At 36.6% G+C, this 22,886-nt stretch overlaps 1 protein-coding gene across 3 annotated transcripts in view; it reads right to left on the bottom strand.

Moving 5' to 3' along the window:
• The window catches only part of CHRM3 (cholinergic receptor muscarinic 3), a 245,058-nt gene that overhangs the window by 110,738 nt on the left and 111,434 nt on the right, over window positions 1-22,886 (bottom strand). For 2 of the 3 annotated variants that reach the window (XM_071739064.1, XM_071739063.1), the window contains exon 3: window positions 3,788-3,890. In XM_071739064.1, coding sequence (XP_071595165.1) covers window positions 3,788-3,885 — 98 coding nt within the window. In that variant the 5' untranslated portion in view covers window positions 3,886-3,890. Of the gene's footprint in view, window positions 1-3,783; window positions 3,891-22,886 lie in introns of those variants that run through there. The other variant, XM_071739065.1, reaches the window with a different exon arrangement.

Here is a 22,886-nt window from a genome sequence, read left to right as displayed (position 1 = left end):
AACACAAGTATGTACAGCTTCCCCTCTCTGCCTCCAAGTTACATTTATGAAGTAGGAAGGTGAATGCATTCTCTTGCTTGTGCTGCAGCCCCTGCTCAACAATGACCCCTGCAAGAACCTTGGAAGAAGTAGGGGTATGGGTTGGACAAGAAGAGTCTAAAATACTCCAAAGGAAGGAAGCCTCACACCAGGTGGTTTTGAAACAAAACTTTGGGCTGGCTGAGGGTCTCAGTTTCAGCATGTGATGAAGTTGAATACGCATGACACAAGGGTGACAACCTTCTGTCACACACCAGTGCTCTGAGCTTGGTCACCAGGAGCAAAGCAGTGAGGAATGAAAGGTGGGAAGTAAGACTACAGAGATCTACTGAAGAGAAGGGCTTGAAACACAAACTGGGAATGAATGACTCCCGTTACAATGACAATGCTTTTAATTATATATTCAATGAAAAATAAACTATTAGGGAGAGAACAAAATACTTCCAATTATTGGGAGTAATGTAATGTTCAAACTTAAATGAAGTATTTTTCCTTTGAGAGTACTACCGTACTCTTTTATTTAGCTTAATCTGATTTAAATTATAAACAGAATGGTTTTGTACGCCCCCAGAGAAATGTCTTTCACTTATAATGTATTTCCTTTGAAGTTCTAACGGATATCAGGCTCTTCCTGAAGTCTGTATCTCACATACTGCTGCAAACTAGTCAGTCTTCACAAGTTTAACATGATCAGGCTGCTGAAATACGTGACGAGAAAAGCCAAGATTTTTTTTTTAATGCCAGAGTAAACAGAAATTTGTAATTCCAAAACCCAACAGTCTCCCCTCCAAAAAAAATGCATTGAAAGATCTCTGTTGAAAAAAAATTACACTTTTTCCCAAGGAATGGAACTCAGCCATAATCATTCCAGTTGAGTTTTTAATGCCTATGATGAAAAAAAGAATTGCCTATACTATACTGTAGAGGAGTTCCAGCTGAGAGAACTTATAATTTGTACACTTAAATACATGAATATTTTCATCTTCTATTTAGATCACAAATCCTTAAAAAAAATAATTCTATCATTAAAAGTACACTTTCAGTATGTAATTTACAAATGACCACAATGTGCAATCTTTTTTCCTCCATATATTTAAAATAATGTTTATATGTAAATATATATGAATTGTAATACATTATATTCATTTAAATTGAGATGAATATACTGATGTACAAACCTTCTAAGAAAAGACATTTCCCCTGGCTCTTCTTAGATCAGACATTATCTAGTTTGCCCTTGAAAGTTATATCAATTGTGTTAGAATTTGCTCATAGTATTAGAGAGTTGACCTGCACCACAACCTTTGCAGAGATCTACACTTTGCTAAAGCTATTAGGAAGTATATTACAAGTATATTATAGCTATTCTAAGCATTAGCTTGGTTAAATGACAAATGCATGAAATTGTGACCATTATCCTTGCATTTGAGGCAAGATTTTAAGATTTGGACAGCCCAAACATCTTAAATAATGTACCTTTGCTCTGCAAAATGCTGCTGCTTTACTTGATTAATGGAGTATGTTTAGATGAACTGACAAATTCTCTGTAATGCCCTGCACATTATGGGTAGTAAAGCACATTATTTTATTATTCTTTACACATTTAACCCCTTAAGAGGTAGCATGACAGGGTAGTATACAACTAAAACAATTCATAATTTTTATTTGCATGAATCACTTTGTTAATTCAGTATTTAAAAATAGTAGATAAATTTCTGCCTTTCTGAAAACTTTGTTACTATTTTTCTTATAGATGGATTATATGGTTTGGTCCTTTAACCCTTTGCTTTTTCCTCACTGTTTCCCCACTCTCATATCACAGTTTAGGTAACAAATAATACATGTTTATATAGGGAAAGAGGTGTATACCGTAACAAAATTAATTATATTAATTCAGGTATTTTCTTTGTTACTTTTATTTTAGGCTAAATCTGAATACAGTTCAATTTCAGGTCCTTTGGAATTCTGGCACCATTAAAAAAATTCCTTCCAAGGAACAGTTGTGCCACTGATGTCTGCAGAAAAGGAATTGATGACCTCTCCACCACAATAAACGTATTGTGAGGTTACCTTCCTACTCATCTGCAACAACTGGGGGAGATTCTGGATACTACCAAGAGGGATCATTAATCCTTTCTCCAGTCTAGAGCAAGCAACTCACTTAGGAATAAACAATTTAAGTCTACTAAGCCAGGAAAATTATGTATTTTGAGTATTTTTTTCATTGAAAATCTGTCATCTGAAAAAAACCCAAGCCAATCAACAAAACAAAAAACAACCAAACAAAAAACCCCAAACAAAAAACAAACTCATAACCTTTTGCTCTACATAAAATACCTGAAAAACATCTCAGCAGAGCTGGAGTACGATCAACACCCCACAAAAGGCAAACCCAGCTGTAACTGAATATGGCCAACACAGTGCAAGACACCATGTCCTAATTTCAGGATATGAAAGCAGGAGTAAGCATCATTTCAGGATTCATTAGAGACACCTGATGTTAGCATTGAAGTCAAAGAATCAGCTTGTATGCTATGAAAATGGTTTCCTGAGATGACTTAGAAGCTTTCTCCAAAGAGAACAGAGTGACTGAAATCTCAAGATAGGGTAGAAATAATCACAATAAACTTTCAGTGCCACAGCCTCTAAAGCAGGTATGTGAGGAGAGCTGTTTTTGGGTAAAGAGAAATGTGCCAGCATGAGTACATACAGGCCATCCAAACCACTGCAACATTTCAGTGTACAGTTCATTTCCAGAAAACTAGAAATGCAAACCAAGGTGGAATTTTTACAGAACTGGAAAAGAAATACCAACTATAACATAGACATAAACACTGCAGCCTACCAATGTATGTAAATTATTTTAAATGCAACTGAGACATCAAACAGTGTAACACAGAAGGATGAAAGTAGTGAAGTGATAATGAATGCTGGCAATTTAATCAGAACAATTTAGTTCTTTGCCTAGGTTTACTTTCACAGAGGGAAATGACTTGATGAAGCTAAACCCAGCTAGCATATCAAAACCAGAAAGCAAAACATACTTTTAAAGAAATTGAATTTAACTTCTAGGATTCTCACCTCTACTACAGCAAGACTGAATTATCCTGCAGGGAAATCCTGGAGGTGGAATAGTTGCTATGATATTACTCTATGAGTCTGAAACTCAGAGAATTTGAAGGTTTGTGCAAAAGCTCAAGATGACCAACAGGAATAATCTGAAAGCATCTTATCATGGTTACCAATACCATGTTACTGCTTTAAACTTTTAAAATCAGGCATAAAGGCTCATTGATGTAAACTTATTGTGCCTCTTACTCTATTACCTGTGCAGCTGCAGTAACAAGCTCAAGGGTACCAACAGCTTGAGAATTTGTTTAATTTCTCTGCCACGTTTTGTGCCCAGGCTGAAATCTGCAACCCTGCAGCTGCCATTAAAGTAAGCTCAGGTAAACCTACAGGAATTATAAGCATCAAAAAATGCCTTGCACTTACAGCAACTGAAAATAGATGTGCCAAGGAGACCATACACATCTGACATATGACAGTCTACAGCTGTGTGACTGCTGATGATAAAACACATCACAAATTTAGAGGGCCTTAATAAATGATTTTGAAGTCCATAAATTCCAAAAGACTCTGACTTGGGAAAGTGAGCACTGGTGTTGAACATCAGCTCTTTCCCAATATTTTGAATACTTGAAAGAAAGAATGTGGATAAATATGTGGGTTTTTTTATTTTACCTACACGTTCCAGTGAGGGACATCAAAGCAGCTAGTTGGATCAGGCACTGTGTAGTTCTGTGAACTCCTCTTTTGGAAACAAAACTGGTAGTGTGTCAGCATGTAGACTGTGAAGAAAATGAAAGACAGAAGAAGAATTACTAAAATAAATTATGGACACGAGGGAAGCACAGAGATATAAGACAAAAAAGGCTCCTTTGGACTGAGAAGACAAGATCTGTTAGAACATGTATTGCACAGTAATATTATTTTTTTCTTTTTTCTTGTTTGAAGTCTTAGACACCTAGCTGAAAATAGAACAATGCAAACTTGAATGTATCTCACAGATCTGCAGCAGTGGTAATAAGATGTTACTGAGAAGCTTTTGGGCTTCTTATACCTACCCCTTAAGGGTTATGTGTGATCAAAGTATTTTCAGACAATTTTTCAAACCCAGAGACTGAAGTGAAGATAAAAGTTTCTCCAATACAACACAAGTCAGTCTTCAACTGAGGCAGCAAGGGAGCTTGGCTGGCATGTGCTTGGAAAGGGCAGGGAATGAGCTGGGATGCTGAGCCTGCCCAGAGCCCAGGAGCAGCTTGATACTGGGGCAGAACTTAGAACTGGACTCTCCTTTCCTTCCCCAAGTTATGCAGTCTCTCAAGCTAACCAACTTACACACCTGGTTTGGAATATTAATTTTCAGGTAAAAATATAAAAAGGAAGAAAAATAAAACCTCCAATGTATTCCATTGTGTTATACTTTCAGCTTTTAAAAGTTCACAAAACTACTGAGGAAGAACAAATAATCATTAATTAAAACCTGAACAACACACTTTGCTCTGCAGAAGTTGTAAGTTCATGAAATCAGAAGAGTAGGAGAAGGATTATCCACTACTACCATGTTTCAAGCCAAGTGGAACCAGGTGCCATTGTTACCCAACTTATTTTATGCCATTGCAGCCTAAGTTTTCAAGACCCCTTTGAATAACAAGCTCAGAAGGGTGATTTTTAACTCAATAGATGCTCTATGTGTTTTCTCAGTGTCTCAACCCTTACCAGCATGCCAAATGATTTCAGTCCCAGATGATACAAAAAGGAGGCAGCAGACCATAGTTATGGTTATGCTGGATGCTCAGTTTCTCAGGAAAAAAAACAAAACAAAACAAAAAAAAACCTCAAAACCAAAATGCCAAGGTTCAGATTATTAACAAACAAGACTGAGAATATATTCCAGTAAAAATTCAGAATGGAAGCAAATACACGTTTATCCCTATGTACCCTGCTGCATGCCAACACAGCACTCCTAACACAGCCGTGCCCTCCACTGACCCCACACAGCCAAGAAGAGGAAGGTGTTAGGGTGGAAGAAAGATCTGAACACACTTTTAGACCTCCTGAAGGCAAGAGAGGTTGTATTTGTGAGCATGAGGGAAAAGGAAGGTCACCAAGCAAAGAAAGCAAAACCCTCAGAGCCAAAGAGCAGCCAGGGAGCTCACAAGCATCATTTAAATGCCTCCCACCTGGAAAAGGCTTTTCACTCCATCAAGTGACCCAGAAACTCTGTACTGAAGTCATGGAGTCTTTGGAGGAAAGACTCAATAATTTGGCTCAGAAAGAATGGATATAAACTTCTCAAACAGTACTTCATTCCAGTGAAGAAGCAATGAATCCACATCCTAGTAATCCACTCAACTATTAAAACTACAGTTTGCACAGTATGTACCAATTATGGTTTAATTGAGGTCCCTCAAGGTCCTGGGTGGAACTCGTACATGCTGTCATCCATGAAAGAACAATGAGAATTACACTTAAAACACTTAAAAAATTAATTGTTCAATTATTTTTATGCAGAAAATATAAAGGGTGGAAAACATCTCTTAGTCACACTACCAATGCAGAAAAATAATTTAAAAAAATATACTTCACAATCAAAGCCAGTTTTAAGTGACTTTTACACTTTTAAGACTGCAAAACGATTGAAAAGGGAAGTCTTTTTTTTTTTTTTTTTCAAGTTATTTGAGCCTCTGCTTAGCTGCACAATTTTTTTTAAAGTTTCTGCTAGTTAAAACTGGAATTTTAACAAGGCTTAATAGTTTCCTTCTTATTAAGTTATGATGTCTTAGTAACAAACGAATTCAATATAAAATCAGCTTTTCAAGCTACTCTCAAAGACATTTCTTCCCAGTAATTTTTTACTGTATTTTAATTTTATGCCATTACTATCAAGAATCCAGTTCTACTCCCCTAACAACACAGGCTGTGACTCAAAGTTTTGGAACTCATTGCTCTAATTTACAATGAACTAAGACTCCTTAATTAAGCTTGTGCTGTTTGTATATTCAACTTCAAAACAAATAAACTCAACTTTTTATGAAAAGCAATCGAAACCAGTTGACATTCAGCTTGTGCAGAACACCAAGGTCCATCTGAAGCAACCATGATAAATTTTTACCCCACCCACCCCTCATCTTTCCACCTTGGTTCCATTTGCTTCTTTTAGAAAAGGGAGAAAGGCTGGGTTTTGACAGCATTGGGAGGAAGATGACTGTGGTCAGTGTGAGGATGGACTGTGACATAATAAAACACAACTACTAAATCCCAAAATACCCAGGATAAAATCAGGGAGAAGATGCAAACCTGGTTTGTATTTTAAACCTGGGAAACAATGGTTTGAACCATTATTCTGAGCTCCTCTAGTTCATTAGTCCTCCTTTATTCTTTCTGGGAGGCACCCAAAAAAAAAAAAAAAAAAAAAAAAAACAAAAACAAACCCAAAACAAATAAACCCAAAAGCTCATCCCAGTTATCAGCATGAATCCCAGACACATTGAAACCAATGTCAGCCATCTCTGGCCACAACTGCTGCCTATGCTAGAAAAATTAATTTGCATCAGCACTCAATGTGTGCTGTTAAACTGAGAGATCCATCCTAGCAGGATTTCAGCTTGGGAATGGTTTGGAACTGAGAAACCCGAGTGGCCACACATGGGTACACTGGGTAGAGGAAGGAGGTGACTGAGATTTGTGCCATTACAGATAAATACTTCCAGGATTCCAATGCCTTAAAAAGGTGCTCTCTGGACAAGTGGGAGTTCTGTGTTCAGGTACAGAACTCCTCACATTTTACGACTTGTAGGATTCCTTCCCTTTATGAGAATCCCTGTTTAAAACAAGAAGTGCACCCGTATGCTACCTTTAGCTATTTATTTATTTTTCATAAATACTTGATACGAGAGTGCCTTTAAATAAAAGAACTACTTCTGGGGAAGGCAAAACTCTGGAAACAGTAATTTCTGCTCTGTTTACTTGGTAAGATAACTGCACTGAGAGCCTGAGTTCCTTTGTTTATACAGACTCGTGTTATAAAGCAGGTTTCTCACTATCAGAAATAAATTTCACATTCTGGTAAAACTTTATGCATAATACAGTGGGTATTTCAATTTCACCTGAATGTTTTATCAACAGATAAAGGTGAACTCATGTTTTGGTGGGGTTTTTTGTTTTGTGTTTTTTATTTTGTTTTTTTAATGAACTTAGGGAAATTTTTGTTTCACTGTGAGGAAAAAACATCTCAAAAACTGGAAAGACTTACTTACATTTTTTAATTTTCTTGGCTAGATAAGCTATTAAAAAATAAATCAGCACTACTACGCATAATATTTATCATCCTCAGAAATGCCTGTAGGTGTGCCTAGACAGAGAACAGGCACTTTCATAGTTTGATGGATATAATCTTGATGACTTTACAAAATCAGGAAAAAGACATATTACAATGTCAACCCTGCAGCTACTATTTGTAGTGCACTTTAAAGGGAAGTTTTTTTAAAAAATTATTATTATTTTTGAGCTTCAGGTATAAAACAGTCTGCAAGCTGAAAAAGGTGTTTCTGCCTTGCATTGCTACAAACTCAAAGCTGAATGCTAAGAGATTCCAACTGCAATGTCACTTTTTTTTTTTTTTTTTTTTTCCCCCCATGTTCTTAGGATCTGTTTTTACTCTAAGGAAAGAGTTCATTTATAAAAAGAGATTTTTTCTTGTACTGTTGACAAAAGGAATCAAGCCAGTTTCCAAGCACAAGCAGCCAACTCAATTCCCAGTCAGCACAGGTCAGAAGTGGGTAAAGAATTTTGAGAAGTTGAGGTTTGACAGAAATGTACAGCTTTCTGATTAGATTTGTCAAAAATGAGAGCTATCAATACATAAAATAAATACTGGTCATGAATTATTAATTCAGGAGAATATATGGGAGAGTCAAAAAGCTGTATTATAAATCTTTTTTCTTTTTTTTTTTTTAAGACATCAAAAGTGAAACAAAATTGTTTACAATTCTCTGACAATGCACTAGAGAGATATTTTCAGAATTTTTCATTATTTATTAAAAAAATTGTACTGCCAGTGTCTTTGGCCTGAACTCACTACTTGAAGTTTGGAGACAACACCTGTAAAATGGACTTCAAAGAAAGACAAGATTAACTTTAGCTCTGTCTTTGTTACAGAAATAGTCTGTAAAACAACGGATTGTTTGATGAGCTCAGAGATCTCATTGCAATCACTGCTAGCAGTGGGGAACCAGTGGTTGCCTCAAGTGAAATCCAAAATGATGGAACCATTTTTCTAATCCTAGCCCAAAAAACATGTTAATATTGTACTTCATATTAAGAACATTAAGAACAGTTCCAGAATACCCTATACATTAGAGGGAAGATGAAGGCACAGGCTCATTCTACCAACTTTGACTTGACTTGACACATAAATTGATGTGCTATGTGTGTCCTAAACTTTAGCTATATAGATAAATTATTCTGAAATTGTGCAAATGTCAACTAAGTCCCCACTGAACTAAATAAGCTACACTTCTGAGGTTGTAGTAGGAATCCCATAAGAGCAAAATAAAAGGACAAATTCAATGTCACACAACAGTTGATTCAACTTGCTCAACTTTAATTTTTTGAGGATGACTGAAAAAAAAAAAATATGCCCTGTTCATCTAGGTTAACCAAGATTAAAAAAAAAAATATTAGTATCCTGAAATTAGACAATGTTCTCAATGAGGAAATGTCAGTTCATAGTACTGACTCAGACAAATCTGTTTCAGCTGCTGAAATAACTGTATTAGAAGGCTTAATTTTCTTTTGAAGTTCTGAAGTGTATGGCAAAACAAAACCCAGACATTTCAGGTATAATTTTAATTTAGTAGTCTCATAGCTTAAAATTGTTCAGTCTAGACATATCACATTTGTTTCACTCTAGGAAAGTTACCTCAGCATTTTATTGTCAAAGCTGAGGAGCTATTTTGGAAATACTCATTTAGATCTGCTCAGTGTAAAAGGCTCAACTCAGTTCATGAACAGAGCATCTCATGAGTGTACCCAATTGTCTGAATAAAATCAGTAGCACAAGCAGTTAGGAAAAGGAAAACATCAGAAAAAAAAAAAAACCTACTACGAGAGTACTTATGTAATTATGTAATCACAAAATTTGGCAAGTGATTAGAATCTCTCAGATTTTGATTCCTTTGGGTGCTTCCTGATAACTGGTATAACTTCTACCAACTTTGCTTTCAAGGAAAAGAGATGACTTTTTAAACTCAAAGTTTTTTAAATGGCATGTATAATTTTAGATGACACTACAAGGTAATTGTGGCTAAAGAGACCAAACCAAGAAACACACCACTTGGTATACAGGTATCAGTATTAATAATTTAGGAAGTGATCCCATTTAACTTTAGATAACTTCACAGTTACAGACATGTAGCCCTGAGCTGTACACACTCTGGGCAACCAACACAGGAAAAGCTGCCACATCAAAGGACCATTCCACTCAGCTCATGAATTTTAGTTACCTCCATTACGCAGCACATCTAAATGCAATTTGATTAAGCCCATCCTGAGTGTTCACTTCTTGTGATCATAAATCAGGAACTGTAAAAACTGTTTTTACAAAATTCCTTTCATCCACTGTTTAGTCTATAAATATTCTGACCGATCCAGCCATTTATAGTGAGATCAGGGTCTGCTATATATATTATATGCATGGAAAAAAAAACACACACCCTTTTGTCTACAAAAGATGTCTCAAGTAAACAGACTGCTCTGTTTCAACCATACAAAGTTTCACTTTTAACAGTTTTTCAAAAGCTTTAAATTATTCATGACACCTTACTGACAGTCTTTTCTTCACCTATCACTTCAATTGAGAAAGATGTTTCTCTCTCCTGTGGTTTTCAGTGCACACAATAACAGAGGAAAAAATATTTAAAAAGCTCACAAAACATTAGAAATTTCAATATTCCTAGAAATATTAGGGTGTGACTTACAAGATACGTGAAAGAAACACAAGAAACACAAGATACGTGTCTGTTGCATTAATTCTGAGAGTAGGAAAGCATAAGTAAAGTTCTGAATTACCATATGAGGTAGTTGAATATGCTGTGAGTAAAATGGTGCTTTATCAGTTGGAAGCAGATGGACTCCCCTGAAAAGGGATGTAAAGTCTGTTAATGGAAATGTGCTGCCTCTTCACTCAGTTGCCCAGGCAGGAAATGTCTCATAATTTGTCCCTACCCACACCTCCTAGGCAATGGAAGAAAATCTCAGCAATCATGATTTTCTTTCTAGAGTCCACTTTGTATGAAATATAGACAAAATTACCCAACAATTGCCTCAATAAAACTTCTGATGAGAAATTACGTGGTTAATGAAAATGTTTATGAGTGCAGAGAAGAAATAAGATCTTGCCCTTATAAGAGGTACAATAATCTCACACTCACCTACCACAATTACTCTTCTACATCAAAAGAAAGTTAACTGTATGTACATGCAACATCAACCAACCCCCTAAATTAATTCAGTGGCTGCAATGCAGCTTTTGCATTCAAGCACTTAAAACTATGTCTCTAAGCACAGAAAAAATGTGGTGAAATATTCAATGATCAACTCCTTCCACACCCAAGAGTCATGGACACCAACACAGCTCTAATTGCATCTACTGAAATTAAACCTCTTTATCTAAGAAGTTTCACTAAAACTATTTGCAGAGCTGAAGAAAGCACTTTTTCTTCTTATAAATTAAAGAACAGTTTAAAATCCTTACTGCTCAGAAAAAAAAGCAGTTGTTGTAAAACCCTTACAGGGTGAAGGTGTGACCTGAGGCCAGGGCCACCCAATCCATCAGCACTAAACCTGCCAGGCCTGGCAGTGGCCCTGATGGGTTGATGGCTTGGTCTGAGGTCACCAGCCTGAATTTCAGCTCCTTATGGAGCAGGTGGATCCTGGGCACAGGGACAGGACCCTGGGACACTGCTACAGAATTGTGGGCATCATCTCCCTGTGCCACCACAGAAGCTCTGCTCCTCCAGTCCCCAGGGATGGGATCTGAAGTGTTGCCCTTTAAGTGGAGTAAGCTCAAAAGTAACTCCCATGGGCTACATCTCCAGAAACACCCAACAAAGTGGCATGGATCACAACCCCAAAGTTCATTGGGGTGCTCCTGCTAGGCAGTGGTCCATGGTCTGGCAGCTGCTGCTCTCTTTGATGCCAGCATTCAAATCCACAGGTTTTCCATTTCATTTCTTGCTGCATTGCAGGGAGCTCTGCATAGCTCCATATGAAAGCCTAATTGTACCTAAGGCTCAGAAATTAATTGATATAATTATAAACCAGTGACAAAATTACAGGAAAATCTAACATAACATAAACCAGTGTAGGCAAAGCTGCTGATTTGACTCTTCACTGAAATTTGGTTGCTAAGAATGCAACTTTTTACTTGCTGGTTTTCTGGGTTATTGTGATCAACCACTCAGACATAAGGGCTGAGGAGCAAAAATTGAGAAAAGCACTCAGTGCAGGGATGTGCTGCTGACCCTATGGGGAAACATCATATGTAAGTTTTGGAACTGTGATGCACCTAGACACAGCTCTGAAAACCTGTTATCCTCTGGACATCACCTGCATTATGGATTTCTGTGCAACTGAAGTATAAGATATGTTATTAATTTTGTATTCAATTACTATACAGTCCTTCATCATTGGAAAAAGTAGCTCAGCCATTTCTTTACCTATGGTATCTTGTATTTTGTTTGAATGTTTATACAAACTAAAAATCTGAACAGCCTTCAGCTGGTGGGAAGAAGGAAGGAAGAAAAGAAAAAACAACAAAAACCCACAAAAAAAACCCCAACAACAAAAACCCAAACAAACAAAAAAAACCCAAAACCACCACCCCTCCAAAAAAAACAACCCAGCAACCCCTGGTGTCATCCCACATTCTTTTGTTAACTTCCCAATTTAATCAACAAATCAGATTCCCTATATTACAAAGTATATTATGTCATCCCAATGTCAATATCTTACTAAAACTAGACAGACAGCCCAGAGGAAATAAGCCAGTGGCTTTTCTATCACCATTTTACTCTTATGGGTGGATAATAAAGGCTTGGATTTCCACAAGATTTAATAAATTTTGAGTATTAGATAAAAATTGCAACCAATTACTACTGAGAACAGTCACAATCAACATTTGTTGTTGGTATACATTTACTGAGATGAGCTAATATGAGAAAAATACTGCAAATAATTCCCAAAGTATATAAACTCAGTTGGCCATATATGAGATTAAGCTTTAATGAGATGCATCTATAAAATGAACAGAATGATCTGTACCCTACTGGGACAGAGAATAGGTGCAGACCATAAGCTCTGTACACTGTCAGGCTTTAAGTTCCACAGGCAGTATCACATGAACAGGCACTTTTAAGCTGATTCAATGTGATTGATCCTGTATTGCAATCCTGCTTTGCTATTCCATGATTTTATAGGTCATTATAGTAATGGAAGTGCTGTCAGCCAGACAAAATGTAAAAGTATACATTTCTCTTGAGAACCAATAGCAACCCCAATCTCAGTTTCCTAGATGAATAACTATGTTTTTTTGCCTATACCCATCACCCTCTCTGTTAAATCAGAGTGGTAGTATTGTTCCTCTACATTCACAGTAGAAGTGATGTGCCCTAAAGCATAATTATTCTGGTTTTCCTGTATATATAATTTTCACAGTGATGTTTTGGGAAGCCAGAAAAATGATGGAATATTTTGATAGATGATATGAGTGGAGATGATTTAGATCTTAAAATATTTAATAAAAATATGATGTCTCAGAAACTGGGAAGAGAATATCTGTTTTAGTTCCCTTTACAGGCAGAGCTGAAAGTATACTGAAAGTCCATTCTGCTCTTCAAGAGCAGCTTAACCAGACCAGCTCCAAAGTGATGTGTGCTAGCAATACTAAAATTGCAGTTACCTAGCTAGGTTCTTTAAGAAAAAAAAAAAAATTACGAAAATCTTTAAGGCAGTAACCAAATTGGAAGGTAAGAAGAAAGTTTCTCAGAATAGATTGGCAGGGACAATTGATTTTGTTAATTATTGTCTTTCTCTGAAATACAGGATGCAGTATATTCCCTGTAAATATTTTTTATTAATGTATTTTCTCCTTCTACAGGGACCTAAGCTATTGGCAATGACCTTTATTTCTTATACTCTCTGAGATATCTCGTAATGGTGGCTTTTGACCTTTTATTCTAAGTAATAAGTTAAATGTAAGGTCTTTGGTGGCCCCTGGGAACATATAAGCAAAATGTTTTGTGAACCTTCTGAACTAGACATTTCCTGAATAATTGCAGTGTTGGGGGATAATCTTTAAAAACACAGGTGCTTCTATTCCTATGGCACACAATCACATTAGCTTTATGTTTCTGCTGAAGTAATGCAATTCAAGACTTAATAACAGCATTAAATTGCATAATTAATTTAGAGGCATTAAAGAACACCAAGATGTATTGAGACAATTAAGATCTTTAGCAACATTGCCTTATGACAGTTGCTGCCTCTGGAAGGCAACACAACATTAGCATAAAATCAGCCCGAACAAAGGCTCTCACTGGGATAAGATTTTAAATTACTTGGTTAAGATTTTACAGACAAAAAAACCTGTGATCATCTTCATGGGCTTCACGAGTCAAGTAAGGCCCTGACTTATTACAAGTTAACAATTAAATTACAGAAATTACATATCTTGCTGACACTACAGAAAATGAGACAGAAAGCTCAGCTATTTTTCCAAATGCAGTAAGAGGAATAATGTCAAAGCCAGAGGTAAAACCCCCAAGGCTGAGCACAGACAGCAGTCTTGCATGGAATGCCACTGCAGAGTACCCAGAAAAACTTATTGTCTTATAAGGTTTTATTTCTTGCAGAAAATGGGCCAGCACAGGTAACTTCTGAATTATCTGACTTCAGGTAGAATAAAAACACTCCAGTTTTCTGAAAATGACAGCTTCATTGATTCTTAGAAACACTGACTCTTCTCCTTCAGGAATACCCATATGTCTCGGTTTTTCAGATACAGGAAATACCCTGAAGAGAGCTGTTGATATCAGGTACCTTAACTGCTTATTTCAGCCTGATGTGAATCACTCCTTGCAGCGCCCTCTCTCCAGGATCATAAGAAAAAGCCCAATGGCTAATTTAGATTAAGCATCAAACATCTAGACAGGTAACTTTAGGCAAGTTGGATTCTACTCAAGGTTCTGAATAAAAATCTGGCCTTTTCCTTCTTATAAAGCAAGGATGCAGTCAAGATCTGAACACGTCCCAAGACAGGAAATAACACCCTCTTGACAGCCTGAACCTGGTCTGAAATCCACTGGCTGCTAAAGTAAACTTCTAAAGTTTATATCAAGTCTTCCAAAGCAACACAGCTTACTCAGTAATTCCTATTTTTTACCCGGTTTGGCTATTGTTTAGTTGACAACACTTCTGAATAGAAATCTAGGCATTAAGAACATACAAAAAAAGTATGCATTTCTAAGAAACTGGTTCTGAATTCTACGCTTCATGGATCCCAAATCAGAAGTTGGTGTTAAATTATATTAAATTCATTTACTATAAAGGAACCTCATTCATTTACATTCTGACAGGAACATATACAACAGAAAGCAAAGATTACAGAAAGCAAATATCCTAGACACTTATGAGGAAATTACTGTCTAATATGTGTGGAAATTGGTACATTTCCTATTTTTTTGCCAAGTGAGTTTCAAATCTGGACAGATTAAAACAAACTAAATATCTATAGAAGACTGTTCTGTAGCCTCATTTGTAGAAAACTGGATCTTAGCACCACTCTAGCTGTAATCTCTGTCCTGCTTCTCTTCTTCCTGTAAATGACCTAAACATCATCAAGTGAGAGAACTTACAGAGAAGCTAAGCCCAGTGCATTATCTAACCTGGCAGCATCACTGGAGCAGAAGCATCCTTCATTAGCTACTCTTACACAGTATCTGCTGTGCATTAGATCTACCAGATCCAGAGAGAAGGAAGCCTCAGGAAGTATCAGCCTCAAAAGCTGGTAGAGACGAATGGAGAAATTTTGACAGGCAGTTAAAACAAAACAAAACAAAAAAACAAAAAGAACCCAACTGTTGGAACATACTTAGCCACGGGTGATTTGTCTTGTTCCAAGTTTGCAGAGATACACATGGAACTCAAAGGAAAAGACAGTCCATAACCCATGCACTTTTCTTGAACCAGCATTCCCATCAATATTTTACTCCCCATCTCTAAAACAATCAGATAACTTTCCCTTTGAATTGTGACTTCAAAGGAATCAAAGTTTTGGATCTGAAAAAGTTTTCTCATATACTTAATCTAATAAAAAGTAGAATACAGGATGATTTTAGAAGTATTTTCCTATAAAGGATGACAATTTCTTTGGAATCCTTCTTGTTCCAAGAATCCCTGGGATGATCATTGAACCCTGGAAACTCAAAGACTACTGTGTATTCATCAAATCTTACTCCAGCTCCTACAAGATAAGATGAAAGGATACTGTTACAAGCCAAGCTCAAGAGTTACACCAGTCTAAAATACAGAGCACTTTAGTAGATGACAGATTTTTTTTTTTTTTTAATAGAATTTTGAGTGGGTTTTGTTTTGCTGTTTTTATGTGTTTGGGTTTGGGGGTTTTTTTGGTCTTTCCTAATTTTTTTTTTTTTTTTACCTGAAGTAGGACGAAGTCACAAAGCAATGTGAAAAAGTGGAAAAAAGAGATCTAGGAATTAGTTTATCTTGGCAAAGAAAGGTTCTTCAGCAAGAGCAAATCACCCAAGTGGATCAGACAGAACTACCAGGTGTCATTAAAATGCCTGAGATTATTTCTTTCCCAAAGAGGTTAAAAAATTTGAGGACTTGATCTAAGAACACTTGCTGAGCAATCAGAAAACTTTAGAAAGCTTTGAACCAGCCAACCACCTTGCTGGTGAATTTTCTGAGTCTTCTGGCATTTCTCTTCTTGTTTTAGGCCACAGATTTACAGTTATGCCCTTGAGTAAGTATTTCCATTTTTATTCACAAACATGAAACTAAAGTAAATGTAAGCCTCCTAGCTATAAACAAACACCCATCTAGCACATAAAAAGGTAATGTCACATCCCTTTTACTATTTTCTCCTTTTCAAATCCAGCTCCATAATTTTGGGGGGCATACTTCATTATTCTGATTAGAACTGAACAATTTTAATTAACACACTTTAATCAGCTCACAGAAGGAAAAAACATCAGTGAAAGGAAAGAAGTTTGAAGTCTGAATTGGCTGAAGAGGTGGAAGAATCTGCTTCCAAATACAGCATAAAAGTAGAGAAGAGTATCTCACATTCCACCCTGAAGGGTATGTCTGCTGATAGGAACAGTGCTTGTGTGGACTGGTAACATCTTCAGTAGCTGCTAAAAACCACAGGGAAGTTAAAGAACCAGGACATACACAAAACTGGAAAAGTATGTTAAGCCTCTTCAGCTCTTTCTAGCTACTGCCAACCTTTTGGGTAGCAGCACAGCTGGCAATCATAGCTACAAGATTTTTTTTTTTTTCCTTTTTCTGTAAAGAGACTAAATTAAAAAGCATACAACTGTTATGCAACTCTAGTATTACTTCTACAGAGAGATGCAAATTAGAGCTAGAAGCTTCACACCAGTAGAAAGATGAGTAGGTTTGGTAACTATCAAGCAGAACACTTAGAGAAGAGTTGACTATTTACATCCATTATTTTTTTCATTTTTTTACTTCAGATTTAGGTGCTCTGATCTGCTTTAAGTTGTCTTGTTAGATGATTAATACTTCAGGTAGCTTAAATGTAGTACACTCCATACTCTAATGGCTGTCAATAAAATTTAACAGAGTTAGGTCAGAATAAGTGTTCTGACCATATCCAAAGGCCTTTTAGCATCTGAGTGAGATAAGTGTCAGTGCTCTCTTGTCTATTTACTTCTATTACATGCAATTACAACTCCTGCAAAAAAACAAAGCAAATAAAAACTTCTCCCAGCCTTATCTAGAGTAAGCAGCAAGGCAAATCCTGTGCAAAAAAACCTTGTCGATCACATTTATCACCAACACTATCTCCAGAAGAAAATAAACATTCAAACCCTGAAATGTTGAAGTGAATGTAAATTAAGGCACTTTAAGCAGGTATGAAGCACATGTCAGAAATTTTCACTGCTGAAATCAGTGCACTGATTTTTGCATTTAAAGCAGATTAAAGCATTTACCAGAAGATATCAGTGATATGACTGACTGCTATTGAACACTGACCTGATGTTACTGGTCACCTAATAGTATTGATTGATACTAAAGCTATGATTGTTTCTGATGAAAATTATTTATTATAAGTCATAGGATCAGCTTTTTTATGCACTTCAGGTATTACAGAAATACGATTTATTCCTCCTGTGCCTGGCTCATATTCAATTTAAGTTCCACAGCACCGTGCATATCAAGGAGCGTGTTAGGAAAATACAACCTTCTCTTTTTTTAAATTTTGCAGAGGTTAAATGCCTGCTCTGTTACAGATTCTGGCAGAGAGCACCATTTCTTCTCTTACTCCAGTTATCCAGAAGAGAGAACGTGACTACAAGTAGCAGCCCTGCCATTTTTTGCAGAACTAGAGCATCACTTGAGCTTTGCAGGAAAAAGGAAGAACTGAAACCTCCTTTTTCAAACTGCAATCAACAGGCAAGTGCCAGCTAAAATGGATCACGGAGAAGTATTGAAATGAACCCAAGACACATGTGGCACTAACCCAGCTTGCCTTAGCACCCAGCCTTTGCTCCAGTGCTACAACCATTAACCAGTTTTCTCTTTTACATTTCCTGCAGCTCTCTTACCTGACTGACTCTCTCAGAGCTACCTGCTTGATGTTGACTTTTGCTAAGCAACCAACTCCACAAATTGCGAGATGCTCATTTCTGGACTAGAACTGTCTTAGATTAATATGTTTAACCTTCTGCTTTCACTTCTGTGGGTTTCACTTTGTTCCTACATGCCAGCTGTACTGTTTTCATCTACTGTGATGTACAAGAGGCTAAAAAAGGTGGCGACTCCCTACTTAGCTTGAACAGAAATGACCAAAAGTGTTTTGCCTCTTCTGGGTGCAGATTATACCTCTATTTCTGGGTGTTTCTGTAGGGGCACAGATCAACAACTGTGAAGGTACAGCCTGAGATGCTGACTTTAGAAACAACTCTATTTAACAATGGGATTTTTTTCTCTCTTTATAAAATAAAGAATGTTTTCTGCTATCTAAGGTATAAACATCTTTACTACTTTATTACATTACACAATCACTATTTTAACTAGAAAGCTTTTAACACTATCATTCAATTCCACTTCTGCTGGTACTACTCCACATCTGAAGTTTTCTGTCAGTTTGGGTTACCAGCAGCTTTACTATTAAATGGAAGAATCAGAGTTATTCATAATGTGACAGTTACATCTTTATATTAGAAGAAACCTACTCTCAGCATTTATCTGGTTCTTAAGTACACACACTCTATTCTAGAGCCAAATGCAAACTGCTTCTGGAAAGATGTTAAATCCTGTAACTTTTTGTTTGTTTGTTTGATTGTTAAGTGGAGGCTATAACCAATAAGCAATCCAATCTCTCTGCCTGCATACAGAAAGATTAAACTACAGTTTATGATATAAACCATTAGAGACCATCTCTTGGCAATCTCCTTTCCTCCCCTTCTACCTTTCAAAAGAAAAAACCAAAAGATCAACCAGTTCCCCAATCTATCTCATCACATAGCTGCAGAAACAGCTTTGTGGTAACACAGGAACGTGTGACAGGCAGAAAACACCAGACTTCAGCTTAGCTGGATATCTGTATTGTGAAACCCAAGGTTAATACTGCTCTGAAGTTGTCAGTGCTGCTGAGACCACAGGGTATCCTTACCTTCACCTGACATTACTGGAGACAAATGAATTATTCAGACTTCTTAAAAGTTCACTATCTCTGCAGAAAGCAAGGCTGAACACTTAGGAAGCAGTGCAGAACCTGCTTGCTCTGGGGAGCTATCCCTTGGTTACTGCAGAATCAACATTACCTATTAGTACAGTTATTAACTACTGTTAAAAACTCATGGATACTGCAGAATTATCATATCCACAGCTGAAGGAAATTCTAGGAAAGAGACTGCAATTGCCTAATCTTTGTTCTTGGTTAAATACAGAAGAGTATCCAGTCAAAACTCTTAAATTCCTGGTGCAGTTAGAAGTAAAATCAGTTGGAAGAGATTTTTACATTAATAAAGCACAAATATAGTGCACTGGGGTCATTAAACACCTGACCTTACATAGGCTTCACCAGGAGAATTTCCATGAAAAGCATGATGATTAAGTGGGAATTATTTTGAGTATGAATTTTTCTGGATGAATCTAATGTAAATCAACTTTTCTTTTTTGAAACCAGAAGGAAGAAGCCAATTCCTTTTTTTAATCAACAGTCCAGGCCACCTTTACCCCCTTGGCACAAGGAAAAGGATTTTTTTGAACTAAATTCTGAAGCACTGCATTTTATATAGTGCCATTTTGAAATACAGTATCTGAAGACCATCATAAACATTCCTTCTGAAAATTTACCCAGGATATTTCTCAAATATGAATCTTTTTAAACTTGTCTTGGGCTGAACATTTGAACCACCTTTAGTGGACACTAACTGCCAATCTTGACCATGTTGACTTGTAAGAGCTATTTCAAGAATCAAATGGAGTATACATGCATGAAGTAGTTATTTTGAGAAGATTTTAAACACTTCTGTTTGAGTTTCACTCACACAGGTAACGACAAATAAGCTCAACAGCTGAGAGAGGACAAAACCCTAATTTATTCTGCTTGAAACTAACAGAATTATCCTGCACATTTTATGCACACCAAGACTTATCATAGATTGTTGTGTTAGAAGTTGGGTTTTTTTGTTGGTAAGAGATTGGACTGTATACATCACTTGTAGGTGGAAAAAATATTACACTAAGTATGAGAATCAAATAAAAAAAGTACATTAAAATCTTTATATTACCTCAAATTATGTGGCCATTTTCTTTGCCTCTCCTTAATCATTTAAAAAAGAATAAAAGATAATGAAGTTGCTAAAGTAGTCATTGTGGACTATATAATTTTTTTTTCCCAAGCCAAAATCTCCCAAGACTTGCCTTAGTGGCTGGTTGGGAAACTTCTATTTCATATTTCAGTCTTTGAACTTGAAACTAGCACAACTGTTACATCAGCCAGAATAAATCACAGCAAGTCAGAAGTTTCATCCAAGAGCTGAATTGGTTCTTGGCTGCTACTGCACATAACTATGGATGGAAAGTACTTATGCATGTCCCCTTCGTGTTCCAACTAAACTCATATATGTCTCTGGATCAAGCTTTTGAAAACATCAGCTGCATGGCTTGTGTAATATTTTCACAAGCAGCACAGTTGCTGAAGTAATTTTAATCTATTGGATTGCATTATTACATGCAAGTATTTAATAATTCAGTATTATGTTCAGAATATCAGCATATTCAATAGTAAACCACTTAAAACAATGCATCTTTTTAACTTCTAAATGTTATGAAAAACTGCAGTTACATAAGTTCCTTTTGCACTACAGAACTTTCTTTTATATAAAAACCTGGTTAGCATTCAATGCTGTGGTGATTATTGTTGCATGCAGTGATTATCTAACCTCTTTTTGCTAAAAGACCGAAATATATATTATTGACATAACTCACACATACCATATACTTCATAAAGATGTGTTGGTAAGATGATGTCAGATCACAGCAATTTTTTGTAATGAGAAAACAATAAATTTCAATTTCCAGTGCTTTAAAACAAAAAGGGTTACATGAAAATCTAACAAGGTTTCAATCAACTTTAATGTTTTCTTTTGGGGTTTGCAAAATGAATCATATTAAGCTACAAACCCATTAAATTAGCGTGAATCATTAAAAGCAATCTGCTGAATTCTTCAAATACAAAAGCCATTATTAACAGCTATTTCAGCACTTCAACTAAATTGAAACTTGGGCATTTTGTGTTGGTGGCAACTTCTGCCTTGGCAAGACTACACAACCTAAATGTAAATTCAACACAAACAAACAAACAAGCAAACAAAGGAACCAGGAACAGCTTAGGTATTAAATAGAGAATGTGTGACTACATTCTGGCAAATCCTTTGAGCGTTTTTTTTAGAGCAAGACACATTTCTGATGAAGAAAATAAAATCTATTCCATTACACGCTGGTGTGACAGCCACGTTCAGCAAAAAAATCTTTGCAGCTATGTTACTGAAGTTGTGCTGTGTATAACTTCAAGGTTTTTTTGTTTTGTTTATTTGTTTTGTTTCCTTCCTGCCTGCTTATATGCTGAATGTCCCAACAGAGTGGATAATGGGAAAGAAATTCTCCATAAGAAAAACTCAAACCCCCCCAGACCATATTGAGCTGTACTGGAAGGAGGATGGGAGGCAGAGTGCCTAAGCATGGGGTGACAGAGAGTAACTCCTTAAACCCAGACAGACCATGGTATTCACATAGCTAATAGCAACTGAAGGCTTAGTTTGAAAATGCCTAATTATTTGAACATTTCTGGATGGATAAAAAAATTTACTGACTCTATTCTTCACACTTATCTCTGACTTTCCATGCAGCGGTGGTCATATTCCAAGCTTTTAATGCTGCTTTATTATTTCTTCATGTGTAATTGTACAGTGAGGCAACATTATCTCCAGCAATGTGCAAATCCCTGTTAATGATGAGAACACTGCAAGATATGAAGAATTTCACAAGAGTAATCTCAGGAAAGAGAAAACTCAGCAAAAGAGAATTCTCAATAAAATAACTGCCATCCGAAATGCTCTCTAGAATCAATTTTGATTTTGTTAGAGCTGGAAAAAGCCTGAAGCTTCAAGAGCAAAGAAGACTCTCCATCATTCCCCATCTTGACATTGTTTTGCTGTTGTCATCCCACTAAATGAGGCACCTGATCAGTTACTCCTGAGCTGTCACTAGGCCACTGTGTCCCTTCAGTGCTCTGGTTTGGTTAAACAAAAGGAAAAACAGAGAAGCTAGGAAGAGCTGTGAGTTTTGGGACCTGTTAAAGTCAATTATGTATTTGAAAACACTTAAGAAACACAGAAAATAGTGCATGGGATTAACCTTTTGATAGGATGTATGCTGTGCTCTTAAGCACACCTCTGGACTGTAGAAGTATTTCTTTGAAAGGACAGCTCTTTCTGTCTCCCTGAGCTTTATAGATGAACAGAAACAGATAACTCACAGATGTTATATCTTATTTTATATATACACAGATATACTGTAAAAGTTACAGGATAAATCATAGGTGACTACCTATCATCTTTAACATTGGCACTGGTTTTCTGAAACAGAGCAATCTGCTTGAGGACTGGCAATCTTCCTTTATAGCAAGACTTAGAGGTCCTTTGCATCTTTTCTCCCATTTTCACATGATTTGGTTTTATAACCATTGGCCAGAAATAAGTCTAATAAAATGTAGTTAAACTTTATTTAGTGTTCATCCCAACTTCTGGCAAAGCCAGCAGGAGCCCCTGCAGGGAGCTGCCAGGGTAAAGAGGGTGCTGGGGAAATCACAGCTGTGGAGCCCTGAAATCCAGAACATTCCCCTCTTGCTGCTGCTGCCACACCACAGCAAATTAATTATGGGGGAAGTCAGGACAGTTTACTTTTTACATTAGTAACACCCCACTGCTGACTACAAGGAATTA

Source organism: Heliangelus exortis, chromosome 3 (genome assembly GCF_036169615.1).
Source record: "Heliangelus exortis chromosome 3, bHelExo1.hap1, whole genome shotgun sequence".
Lineage (NCBI taxonomy): Eukaryota > Metazoa > Chordata > Aves > Apodiformes > Trochilidae > Heliangelus > Heliangelus exortis.
Note: the sequence above shows the minus strand (reverse complement) of the source record. Positions and strands in the feature narration are given on the sequence as shown.